Genomic DNA, 12,717 nt, shown 5'->3' with positions numbered 1-12,717 from the left:
CATATAAGCATCAAGAACATATGTGCCCGACAAAGCACATTTCAACTTACCATCAAGGCTAGGATTTACACCCAGCAACCTGTCAACAAAACACGAGTCCCTTTGACCAAAACAAGGCGCAGAACACAACACCAAGTCAAAGAAAACTTTATAGGACAGAGCACAACTAGGATATTCTTGTTGGACAGCAAAAAAAATCGTTCTGTGCAACATTCTGTATCTATAGTAGCACCTCAGTGTCACACAAGAAATGCCATCTAGAATGGTCCAAGAAACACTGAGAAATCTTGCCTCGACCTTCCATAAAGAGTCGTAAATTACCAGAACCTTCAAAGCATACACAAAATAACTTTTGCCATCAAGTCAGTTCCTCATTTCATACAGCAATGATGTTCAGATAGAAAAGCACTGTAGTTTTTACATATTCTAGTAAATTAATTACTCTTGTTGATACCTTACCAACTCCGTAGTGAAGCTGCAAAAGTGCACGCTGCTTTAGCCAGGTAGCAAAATCTAGGCAAGGGCAAATATCAGGTAGCAAAGCATTTCCCAGCAATACGGGCCACAAACTCAGCAAGAAACAACTAAATGATGTATTCCAGGAAGATTTACTCAGAATAATTCACCACAGACCCAAATGCATGTCATCTATGCTTTCTCCACAGGAATGCTGCTTTAGATGCCTGAATTCCAGAACAAGTACACATCCACGGATGATACAAGGGAGATGAATGGAAAATGAAATGAAGAAGATAGCCTCAAAGCTGTTTGTACATTTAATCTACAAGAAGAACATGTGCAGCCACGAGCAATTCAGCCCAAATTTGAAGAGATTAGATTTATTTCTACTTCTTGTTCTTCTATGAAAAGAAATAAAAGAAAACAGGAAAAAAATGAATGAGAAGGACATGCTGAGAAACATTGGATGCAGCTGATTGCTCTTGGTTTTTTCAAATATTAGTACACCAACACTGGTTGGACGGCTAGGTTGAAATTAGAGATGGTCCAATATTAAATGCCATGGACGACCAACATTCCCAGTATATATTAGCTTACTAGAGGCCCGCAGCTCTATAGAAAAAGAACTGCTGAACCTCCAAAACCTTCCAAGCGTGAATTATGAAGCTTGCAGCTAAATCCCGATATCAGAAATACTAATCAGGCTGGCAATATTAGTGGTGGCAGAACTCAGAAGAATAGATAAAACCAGAGAAATAACTTCAAACAGCCACTTTGAGCAACCTAAATCTCCTGAAATAATTGCATAGAACAAAAACAACAGTCTTGAATCCTAAAGAGGTCTAGCAAATAGAAGTATAACACTGCGTACCTGTTAAACACAGGTGGGATTGATAGCAGGACTTCTATTTATCTATTTGCACACGATCCAGTTCCTGCAAAAATAAGCAAAGTGAACGAAGAAAGATCCTCCCCGCCAATTCAATCACGACCAGTGGCTACTGAATCCAAATAGATAAATAGAAGTATAAACTGCATACTTGTTAAACACAGGTGGGATCGATAGCAGGGCTTGTTTCTGATCGTATTTGCACACAATCTAGCTCCTGCAAAAATAAGCAAAGTGAAGTGAAGAAAGATCCTCCCCACCAATTCATTTGCAAGCAGTGGTTAATGAATCTAAATTAGATTACTACAACAAGAAGCTTTAAAACGAATAACGTGGAGAGAACATAGATTAACGCTTGCTGGCATTAAAGAATGAGAGAGAACACACTTTTTTAATTGAGCCCATGACAAAAACTCTATTTTTCATCAGATTGGATGGTTAATCACAAACATTATCATGCCTGATCTAGTAATATTCCAGCAATTGAGAAAGCAATGTGAATTTTACAACATGAATGTTAAGCGAATTACATTTATCAGGATAATTTGTCATTTCTTGAACAGAAGACTTGTAAATAAAACCAAACGCAAAATAAGCACAATCGCAAGTGATTACTATGATGACTGATCTATGCCAACCATCTAGAGGAATTCTGGGGGTCTTAGAAGAATCTAGAAACCCAGAGTTTGGATACAGGAAGAGATCCGGCTGGGCTTGAACAAGCCATGCCCGAACCTGAACCTAAGGTTATCTTTTAGCCTTCCTGTTGGACTCAAGAACCACACCCTTTTCTCTAATGGACCAACCACGTTTGCCTCATTGGCAGGGCTTGTAAAAATTAAAAATGGGTTTTGTACGCACCAATTCCACCCTTTTCTCCTGAACAACTCACAAAATGGGTTTCATAGGTTGTCGGAGTGTAAAACTTCATAAGACCCTGATTTGAATCCTGCCATTCTTGCATTATTATTATTATTATAGCCTTTAGAATACTAGCTTGATGCATGAATTTTAATTTCTAGTTGCATTTAGAGTGTACCTGATATTTATTTGATAATTGATATACATCCAAAAAGTGTGTCCAAGTCCCCATTCGTAAAAAGTATTATACAAAACTTTAAACCGAATGCTCTAAACATTATTTATTCATCGTTATTCATTTTATTGTAGATTTATAGTTTAGTTTTTTTTTATCATCAAACTTTTTCTTACATAATTATATTCTTTTTTGGATCAAATTAAAAAATAGTTGAATCAAATTTATTAACTAGGGCTAAAATTAAAAGATAGATGATCTAAGTGAAAAATACATCACATACAGATGATGGTTTTAAAGTTTTCACAAAAAGTTCACTTCACTCCTCAAACTACATATTTTTTACCTATTTGATTCCTTAATATTTTTTTCAATTCAATTTTGATATAATAACTCATTTTTGTTAATTTTTAGTTTCTAATTTGAAAGGAGAGAGAGAAAGATCTCACCATTTTTTGATAGTAGAGCAAGAAAAAGTTGGTATTGCCATCGATTATGGTAACCAAAATAATCGATCTTGATGCTAAAGGGTTTCATTTGGTGATGAATTTTTATTTAGGTGTTTTTTAACCTTGAAATTGTTTAAAAAACCAGATCTAATGCTCGAGAAGATTTTTAGTTTCAGATTGTTATTTTTTATGTTTTTTAAAGGCTATCTATGAATTTGTAAATGTGTTTAGATTCTTTTCTATGTGTTTTAGGTTAAAAAAAAATTAAAACAAGTGTTTGGGTAAAAAAACATATATTCTATTTTTCCAGCCATCACAATAGTCGAAATCCAAGGAATTTCATATGACACATCATCTGAGGTTCTTTTCTCAAAAAATATTGTGACAGACAATATGTCATTCACCGCAGTTACATTCTTTTAAAAAAATAGAGTCCGTGTACAAGCCTGTCCTAAATGGGCGAGGTTAGTGACGACTAATCTATTTTTTATTTTATTTTTTTTGTAATTTTTTTTTAAATCATATTTTTTATATGTGTTTTTTAAACAATATTTCAGTCAATACCTCTTTTCTCTAGTTTTTTATTTTCTGTATGTAGCCCTTTTTAAATAGTGGTTGTTTATTTAATTATTTTGTATGTATTAAATTTTTTAAGATATTATTCTGATTTATTTATAAATTTTTATGTTTTATATAATTGAACTTTATTTTTAAAAATAAAAATTATTTACTTTTGGATAGTACTTCTAATAAGTGTAACCTTGCGATATATTTTTTCTATTTGATTTTTATTCAATTAATTTTATGTGTGTGTTTATTTTTATTATCAATTGATAAAAAAAATTGATTTAAATAAATATATTTATTAAACATAATTGAGTAAATTACCCATATTGTGAGATCAAATATCTTGATCTACATTAATCTCTTGTTTTTTTATATATGTATTTAATTATTATTAATGATTTTATTTATTTATTGATACAAATGATTCATAATTTATTAAATTAGTGCGTGGATAGATTTTTTAATTTACAGTTAATATTTTTTATGTAGAAAAAAATATTGAATAAACTTGCATATTTGATTTTTTTATTAAAAAAAATATCCAAACTACACCGAGAGATAAATAGCTAGTCAAACATATAGCTAGTCAAACATAAAAATCAAGAAAAGGAAAACCCGAGCCCGAGCTCGACCCGTGTTGTGAGAGGTGTATCCGAAACAGGGACAAAGAAATAAAATGCAGACCATAAAAACGATCCCATCTCAGCCAACAGAGAGAGGGGGGAAACACAAATAACTCAGCCCGCAGCCCTAGTAGCTTCCTTCTCTGGTCATCGTCGGCGAAAGCCTTGGCATCACCCTCTCTATCTCCCGCCCGGCCGCCCAGGTAAATGTTTTTCTTCTTCCTAGTTTCCGATTCACTTGCTCCTTAAAATCACCAGTAGAAAACAGAATAAAGAAAAATAATGTTTGCTTGTTACTTGCAGTCAAGGTCTCAGTTACTTTTTGAGTTTTTTCCCCCCTTCAAATACAAAATTCATAATTCGCAATCCAAAAGGAAAACCAGCTGCTTATTAGTTTGGCGGAGGAAGTGAAGCATTTGGGTTATTTTTACTCTCGTCTTTTTCTTAACTGCATCACATGTAATCACACCGACACAAAATTTTTTGTGCCACTTGGCATCTAAGAACCATCTCTTTCTGATGTTAATACAATACAGTAGTCGATTTTATGAACAAGTTTAACATCACTGTGATACTCGTTAGGCAAGGAAAAAACAGCTCTAGTGTTGTAATGAGTTTCCTGCTGTTTGGTTGATCAGGGTTCTTGTTTTTATTCTACTTCATTTGTGATAGGGTGTTAATTTTTTATTTTAGAAGGTTAAGTGTCTTTTGGAATGGCAACACGGCCGGATCCAGATATCGACGATGATTTTAGTGAGATTTACAAGGAGTATACTGGTCCTCCAGGCTCTACAGTCAATAGTGCACATGATATGGCAAAAATAAATAAAAGGTCCCATGTGGACTCTGATGAGGAAGAGGAAACTCCTGACCCAAATGCTGTCCCAACTGATTTTACGAGCCGAGAAGCAAAGTTTTGGGAAGCTAAATCCAAGGCTACTGAGCGGAATTGGAAGAAGAGGAAAGAGGAAGAAATGATTTGTAAAATATGTGGGGAATCGGGTCATTTTACTCAGGTACTGTATTGTTTGTTGGAAAATAAGTGGGTGAACTTTGTAAATTTTCTTCATATGCTTGAGCGCATCACATTCTCACTTCATATTGCACTTTTATCTATGAATGCTCTCTTTTATGCATGACAAGTCATTATTTGTGATTTCTAATGGGATGGAGCCTGTGACAAGCACGAGGAAACTACAGTTTTGTTATGCTCTGGTGGCACTATCTTTGAATCTATTTTGCCTTCATGGCAGGTTTACATGAAATCTTGTGTTAATGTATAAAAAACCAACTCGGGCATGCTTGAGAATTAAACTTAGTGCCCAAACTGAATGATTTTTTAGATTAACTGTGGTTGGATGAGATTGACTTCCTGCTAATCATACCACTTTGATTTAGGACTCGACATGCTTCACTTCACTTTTTACTTTTGTGGCGCTGTATAACTTTACTGCATGAATAACACTAACTCACGTGCAAGAGAAGAGGGATGCCACTTTGTTATTTTTTTCTTTTTTACTTGCACTTTCCAGTGTCAGAGGTCTAGTTGTTTGTTTCTTATTCTCTTCGTTTATTTTTAGCTGTGGGATTGAATGTTGTGCCATCCTTTCTGGTACTTGTTCAGGGATGCCCCTCTACTCTTGGGGCTAATCGCAAATCTCAAGATTTCTTTGAAAGGGTTGCAGCAAGGGACAAGCATATAAAAGCTCTATTTACTGAGAAAGTGATACAGGGTATCGAGAAGGACATATGTTGTAAAATCAAAATAGAGGAGAAATTTATAATTGTTAGCGGGAAGGATAGGTTAATTTTGGCGAAAGGTGTTGATGCTGTGCACAAGGTGATCAAGGGGGAGGGTGATCAGAAGGGCTCTTCTAGTTCCCACAAGAGTAGATCTAGGTCCCCTGAGAGAAGCCCTGTTGGTTCACGGCTGCTACACTCTGATTCCCAAAGGTCTTATCCAGGTCACCCACATGATACATCACGATATCAACAGAGGTTTGGAAGACAAGATAAGATTAAGGGAGACCGTCGTGAGGATCTGAATAAATTCTCAAGGGGTTCTCCACAAGGTAGGGACAGCATAGGATATGTTTTCGGCATCCATAAAAAACTGGTAATCCAATGTTCATAGTTTGTTAGGCTTGTACAAGTTTCCACGAATGTTTGTAGCAATTGTTTCCCCAAATTTTGAGTATTTAATGATGCTATGTATTGCTTGTCATGTATTTGCAGCAAGAGGTAAGTTCTTATCTTGAAGAATTATGTGTACGATTCTGAAGTATCATTCATTGATGGGTCTGAAATGACCGGATTGTCTCCAAAACGAAATTTTTTACTGAAAGGAAATTTGGACTTATTTGCAACGGCTGGTTCACTATGTGAATACTAGATGGTATCTCTAATTAAAGCTACCATCTATGCTAGCATCTCGAATCAAGTGCTTAACGTACTCTTCATTTGATGAAGCTTATGGTAATGATGGAGGTAGAAGTCACTCAAGCCGTTCTAAATCTCCTGCACGTCCCCTTTATGCTGGCAACTCTTATGGCTCACATGATGGTCATGGTCATAGCACGGCTGGTTATAGAACTGCAGGACGGGATATTGAGAGGCAGGGGTCTGATTTGCAATCAGGCCATCAGTTTGATTACTCTACTTTCCCGCAGATGTTAGAAGAACTGGAGTTAGAGTACAAGAGAGATGCAATGGAGCTTTCTAGAATTCGTGACAAAGAAGAAGATGAAGAAAATTACAAGCATCGTGAGGTATTAAAACTATCTCAATAGTTTTGTACTTTTTGTTTTTTGAATTGTAACTGGCTGATTCAAGTTTCATTTGCCAAACCTGTATTTTGGACTGTGTTATTTGTAATTAATTCAGAAGCTGACTAGCTCATCTGATCTTTGGGTATTTGTTTTATGTGAGATCTACTTTAATTGTTTGTTTCTTGTGGTTAAATTTTGCAAATGCATAATTGACATGGGGTGGGAAGAGGAAAACAGTAGAAACAGCAAAGAACTGTAATATAATGGCTAGGATTTGCTAGTCTTTATCACCATGCAAAACAATTAACCTTCAAGGAAATATTAAAAAGTAACATAAAGTAATTAAGTAACCATAATTTCAGATATTAATTTTACAGAAAGCTCCTGCATCAATACTGTATGAATCCTGTGTCAAATATTTTACTGCCTTCATTTTTGTGCTTCGTGGTTAAATCTTTAACCATTAAATTGAACAAAATGAATCTTGTCTGTCCTTAGTCATATCCATTTCCTTCTTTATCTTGTTACTGGAATTGTGTTTGAGAGGGCAATGTGGCTTATAGATGGAGAATAAAGACAAACAACCATGGAAATTAGTATTTAAGTGTGTAGGAATTTTAATGTTGTATGATTATTCTAGATGTCTTTCTTTATTCCCCTTCACTTATTTTATTAGAGAAGATGAACTGTTGTGTTGAGTTCCATTGTTTTCTCATCAATGAAGTTTAATTTTTCTGGTGAATTTACTGTGATGTGATCTTTATGTTTAGTGAAAAAACAAAGAGTGCCTATCAAAATCTCCTCGCTTGCTGTATTTATCAGGAAATTCTAATCTTGTTTGGTCTTGTGGGTTTTAGACTATCAGGGAAATTGGAGAGAACTACGTGCAGAGATTGGCTATTCTAAGGGGCACACACACAAGACAGTGGGAGGAGTTTCTTGAATGCAATGCCCAAATGCATCAGCAACAACCAAGGCAGCCAATTTCCGTGTCTGGTTTTGGTGGCCATAAACAGCACTCTTATTCTGAATATGATGGTTCTTCAGCCAATCCTTATTATGCTGGAAACAGTTTACACATGGATTCAAGGGCTAGGTGCTCAAATGACATGGAAAACTATTCTTCAAGACCTCATGATACATATGATGAGTTCCAGCATCAGAGGCGCGAGGCTTTTGGGAAAGCGTACAATCGATACTAACTTGGTATACTGGAACTAAATTAGGTGAGTTGTCTCACTCTTTAATTGAGTACAGAGAAATAATTCTCATTTTTTCCCTACCTCAAAATCTTTCTATTTTCCCGATCTCCTTTTCCTAAAATTCATGGCAAGTTTACGAGTATGGATGGACATGATGTCCAAAAGTTCAGTGTTTCACTAAAATTATTTATGCACAACGCACCGAGGCTTTTTGATATTTAGCAGGCCTTTGTTTGGGCAAGATCAGGAGAAGCTAGGAGGATTGTTTTTGTGGGTATTTGCAGATCTTGTTATGCTTCTCCTGCTCTAGCTTAAAGTCTGAATACAAAAATTTTCAGGGCCCAGATCATGGTCGTAGGAGTAATGCACAGGAGTGGCCCAGACCTAGGTAAGTTTGTCAGCTATCCTATTGACCTCGAGAGGGGAATGATCCCAGTCATCTGACACTCCTAGTATGTCAGTAGAATTGCTTCAATTTCAATTTAGTGGCTGGACTCTGTTCAATACTTCTTTTCTATAAGTGAGATGTGGTAATCATTTTCTTAGGTAGGTCGGCTAATGTTGGAGGTTGCCGTCTTTTGACTAGCTCATATTTGCATCAATGGACTATATTTTTGGCTGATTTTTCAATTCAGAGTACTGTGGTTTATGGTTACATGCGATGTCCTTCTCATTTGCAGTACGTGCCTAGGCAGTATTGTATTTCTTCAATTAGATAAAAAGAGCAAACATCTATATTTTTGTCCCCCGTTTTTATTCTACATTCCATGCAATAAAAATGAAAATAAACCCGGTAAGTTTTTGATGATTTTCTCCACTTTTCTGTGATAATTTTCTTCCCGATGATTACCAGTGGGGCTTCACTAGGCTCAGGCTCAGATAGTTGTGTATAGGTGAAGAAGTGTACGAAGGTGGAGTTCTTCTACCGAATTTTCTTTTCATTTTCTTCCTTGGTTCCTTGGTTCCTTTTCCCTCTTTATCTCTTTTTTATGTATTTTCCTTCTCTCATTTTTTGAGCCGCCTATTTCTCGACCTCATATAAGTTTTTTTCTCTCCTGTAAACAAGGAAAACCACTAAAATCATTCTTGTATTTTTTGAAAATGTGTTCGGAATTTTTTGGGGGTAAAAAAACTAGTGTTGATGCAAGCATTAGGGTTTGAAGGGGGAACTCGTTGTCCAACTTTTCCGTTTAAACTTCACCGGAGCCCCCCTCAGTGGTTCTTACCTTTTGATGACTGTTAGAGCGAAACCCGGAAAGAAATCTGCAAAGACTACGTTAGGCAAGCAGAGGTACATCATTGAAATTAACATCGAAGTCTTAAATCGGGTTCGGGTTCGGGTTTGGACCTCGGTGTCCGGAGGTTGGGTTGGACCCTGGTAAGCGGTGTGTGGACTGTAACAGACTTCGGCAATTTATGCAACACAATGATGATGAAATGAATGATGGATTCTGAGAATCTCTCTTTTCATCTCTCTTCTTCTTTGGGTGCTAACCCCTACCAGCCATGGGTGGCCTTGACAATGAACTCTCAAAGTTCACCCAAATACTCCAAAGAAATTCCAACCTCTTCAATTCAGCATGTAACAGAGAGTCTAGAGACACGGTGTATTAATCGCTTCAACTAATTGAAGGCTCTCCCCATATACAACGTACATGACTTTCCTGCCGGAGATCTCTCACCTATTTAATTTTTACGTGTACTATATAAGATACATGAGCTACGTATCTTCCTTTCAAGTTTCAACGACTAGCAAGACACCATCTTGTACTCTCTTCTTTAATTTCCAAGGAAAACCAGAACTAAATGCATGGACATTGATCTTAATATCTGTCTTGCCCTTGGGTTTCCCAATTACTTAATAATATTCATGAAAGGGACCATCAATTCCAGTTTCCACGCGTAATTAAGGGGTCTATATATCTATATACATAGACAGGACTTTTGAGTCTAGAAATCACTAGACAGGGCAAAAGAAATTGTAAAGTATCCGATTGAGGACAGATTGTGGCAAGCAGAGTTTGGTTGGTTTCCTTCTCTGGTATTGTTATAGAGACTACAGTTTGTGACAGGGCTGATGTTGCAGATGCATGGATAATGGATTCGTACCATCCGTTTGAAGTATTTTGGATTGTGAATGGAGGCCAACACTACGTCAACAACGAACAATAGAACTACCACTTTGCAGACACAACTGCCTCATGTATACTTCAACTCCTCTACATGGACTATATCCCCCGGTCTCTCAAGGACTTTTTCAGTGACCCTAAGGTTACTTTTGTTGGGGTTGGGGACGGGGTTGGGGCTGAGAGAGATGTAGCAAAGCTAAGAGCTGAATATGGGCTCAGTTGTAGCAGTATTTCTGATGTTCGAGAGGTGACTTTGAGCCTCTGGCCTTATGTTTTATAAGAAACCTGGGTTAAAAGATATTGCTTATCGGGTTGTGGGTCTTTTCCATGCCAAAATCGATGAGTGATTGGCCATAAAGGGTGCTTGATTGCATGCAGATTGAATATGCAAGCATTGATGCTTATTGATAAGCTCATTGACCTCAACTCATTCTTTTTCTGTTATTTATTTGCATTGATTATCGAGCAAACATAAGGTCTTAGAGAGAGAGAGAGAGAGAGAGAGAGAGAGAGAGAGAGAGCATGCCAAACATCATAACATTTCTCCTTGCTTCCTCCTCCTACAAAACTGCCACTGCATATCACTTCCAATTCTTGTCTACTTTAAAATCTTATAGATGCAACCGAGGTTAGAAGTCCTCCAATATACAGGGATCTGTAAGAAATTATTATGAGTTCTTGCTTAAAATTGGTGGTGCACTGAACATTGCCAGCACCTTCATTAAGGTCTTTGGTACCAATCATTCCGTTCTAGTATATTTGTTTGTCAAACTTCCTCTTTGTTTTGGCTTAAAATTCTGTTGGTGTTTGGAATATAATAACGTTGCAGAAAAAATTATTTTTTATATTAATACATTAAAAATATATAAAAATTAATTTGAAGTAAAAAAAATAAAAAATATTTCAGTTTTTTTAAAAAATACTTTAAAATACAAAAATAAATGATATCTTAAACCAATTTTTAAACATTTCAATTCCATTTAACACGCCTATCTTTGTATACATGCATGACGATAACACAAACAATAATTAAGGATAAAATAGTAAATACACCATTGGATTCCAGCACTCATACTTCCCAGTAGGGGTGATTATTTTCGGTTTGATTCAGTTTTTACCTATAAAAACAACCAAATCAAAATTTTGTAAAATATAAAAAAAAATTGAAACCGAATCGAAACCAGTTCCAACCGACCGATTTTGGTTCAGTTATTTTAAATTAAAAACCAAAACCCAACTGACCAGTTTCGGTTCGGGTTGGTTATTGTATATTAAAATCTGAAAATTATATTGTTTTTGAGGCTTTTTTTGGACTTTCTAATGGGTTCTTTTCGGTTCAGTTTATTTCTTAACTAAATCGGTTCAGTTTTTTGATTTCAGGCTTATGAAATCGAAACCGAATCGAACTAAACCGATTTTTTTAAAAATATTCTAATTCGTTTAATCGGTTTTTTTTCATGGTTTGGTTTTTTCGATTATTTTTTTTCCGGTTTGTTGATTTTTTTTGCTCACCCCTACTCCACAATGTTTTCCTAATCCCTTTATTTTCTTAAAAAAATAATTTTATTTTTATTTTTTAATTCGTTCAAGTATTATCTAGTTCTATGCATGGTAGTTTCATTTTGTTATTTGCTTTAACATCTCTCATGGAGACAACGCTGGCTTTGGAGAGAGACAAACACATATTTATGTGGAATTATGGTAGTGGTTACGGTTCAAAATATTTTTTATTTAGAAATGCATTAAAATAATATTTTTTTATTTTTTAAAATTATCTTTGAGATCAGCATATTAAAACAATTTGAAAATATAAAGAATAATTTGTTATAAAAAATTTAAAATTTAGAGGAACACTGTACACCGTGTTCCTAGTCGGGCACGCAATGTGGTTTCAAGCCACCTACTCTCAGTGTCTCTACTCTGGCGGACTTTCCGATAACCCCACCATTGGATTCCATTTGTTAAAACAAGCCCATGTTTGAGGTCACTGGTCAAAGCCGGCCACCGGGAACGTGGGATAATGGACTCTTTTTTGGTCATTCTTGTGGCCCGCTTAAATTGATAATAGAAGGTGATTTGGGGTCGTCAATTTGCATTTTTACTTTTCTTTTCTTCGTTCATGTTATTTATAATTGTGTAATAGTTATTTTTTAAAATAGTTATTTATTTAAAATTATATTAAAATTATTTTTAACATTAGTATATCAAAACTAATGAAAAAAATAATTTTAAAAAAATTAAAATATATTTAAAATATTTTTAAACATAAAAACAGACCCACCTAAATCAAAACCCACTAAATATAATGGACTATCAACACGCTAGCGCAACCATGTTGTAAATTAAAATTAAATCCCTCTGAATCCTTTAATAAGAAAAGTAGAGTGTTTATCCGCTGGGAAGGGAAGAGCAATAGAACGGTACGATTGATTGAAGTTTGACGATTTCCTTTTTTATTCAAAATTAGGAATATGCGAGCCTGACACGTGTTGGTAACGACCGGCAATTGCCCTCTGCCGTCCTTGGACACGATGACACGTTAACCATTAAGACCCCTTTTATTTCCGCGACTGGGCCGTGACAGGCTTCGGTCAT

The 12,717-nt window shown here is 35.6% G+C and overlaps 1 protein-coding gene and 1 long non-coding RNA gene across 5 annotated transcripts; one reads left to right on the top strand and one right to left on the bottom strand.

The window, feature by feature from the left end:
* Positions 1–4: 4 nt before the first annotated feature.
* LOC112324150 (uncharacterized) lies at positions 5–2,263 on the bottom strand. The gene is made up of 4 exons (XR_002977855.2): positions 1,879–2,263; positions 1,500–1,565; positions 1,331–1,394; positions 5–781 (listed from the first exon to the last, which is right to left on the bottom strand). It is a non-coding gene; the product is annotated as an uncharacterized LOC112324150 (long non-coding RNA).
* A 1,793-nt stretch (positions 2,264–4,056) lies between these two features.
* On the top strand, positions 4,057–8,648 carry LOC7495206 (uncharacterized). 4 transcript variants are annotated; one of them, XM_052446963.1, is made up of 6 exons: positions 4,058–4,226; positions 4,717–5,039; positions 5,648–6,095; positions 6,493–6,791; positions 7,649–8,017; positions 8,332–8,648. In XM_052446963.1, exons 2-5 carry the CDS (start codon positions 4,737–4,739, stop codon positions 7,991–7,993), a joined length of 1,395 nt encoding a protein of 464 aa, XP_052302923.1. In that variant the 5' UTR covers positions 4,058–4,226; positions 4,717–4,736; the 3' UTR covers positions 7,994–8,017; positions 8,332–8,648. The 4 variants fall into 4 exon arrangements, with proteins under 4 accessions (XP_052302922.1, XP_024441329.1, XP_052302924.1 ...); XM_052446962.1 differs by having other exon boundaries at positions 4,057–4,226; positions 4,720–5,039; positions 7,649–8,648; XM_024585561.2 differs by having other exon boundaries at positions 4,057–4,226; positions 7,649–8,648.
* The last annotated feature ends 4,069 nt before the right edge of the window (positions 8,649–12,717 follow it).

Source organism: Populus trichocarpa, chromosome 14 (assembly GCF_000002775.5).
Source record: "Populus trichocarpa isolate Nisqually-1 chromosome 14, P.trichocarpa_v4.1, whole genome shotgun sequence".
Lineage (NCBI taxonomy): Eukaryota > Viridiplantae > Streptophyta > Magnoliopsida > Malpighiales > Salicaceae > Populus > Populus trichocarpa.
Note: the sequence above shows the minus strand (reverse complement) of the source record. Positions and strands in the feature narration are given on the sequence as shown.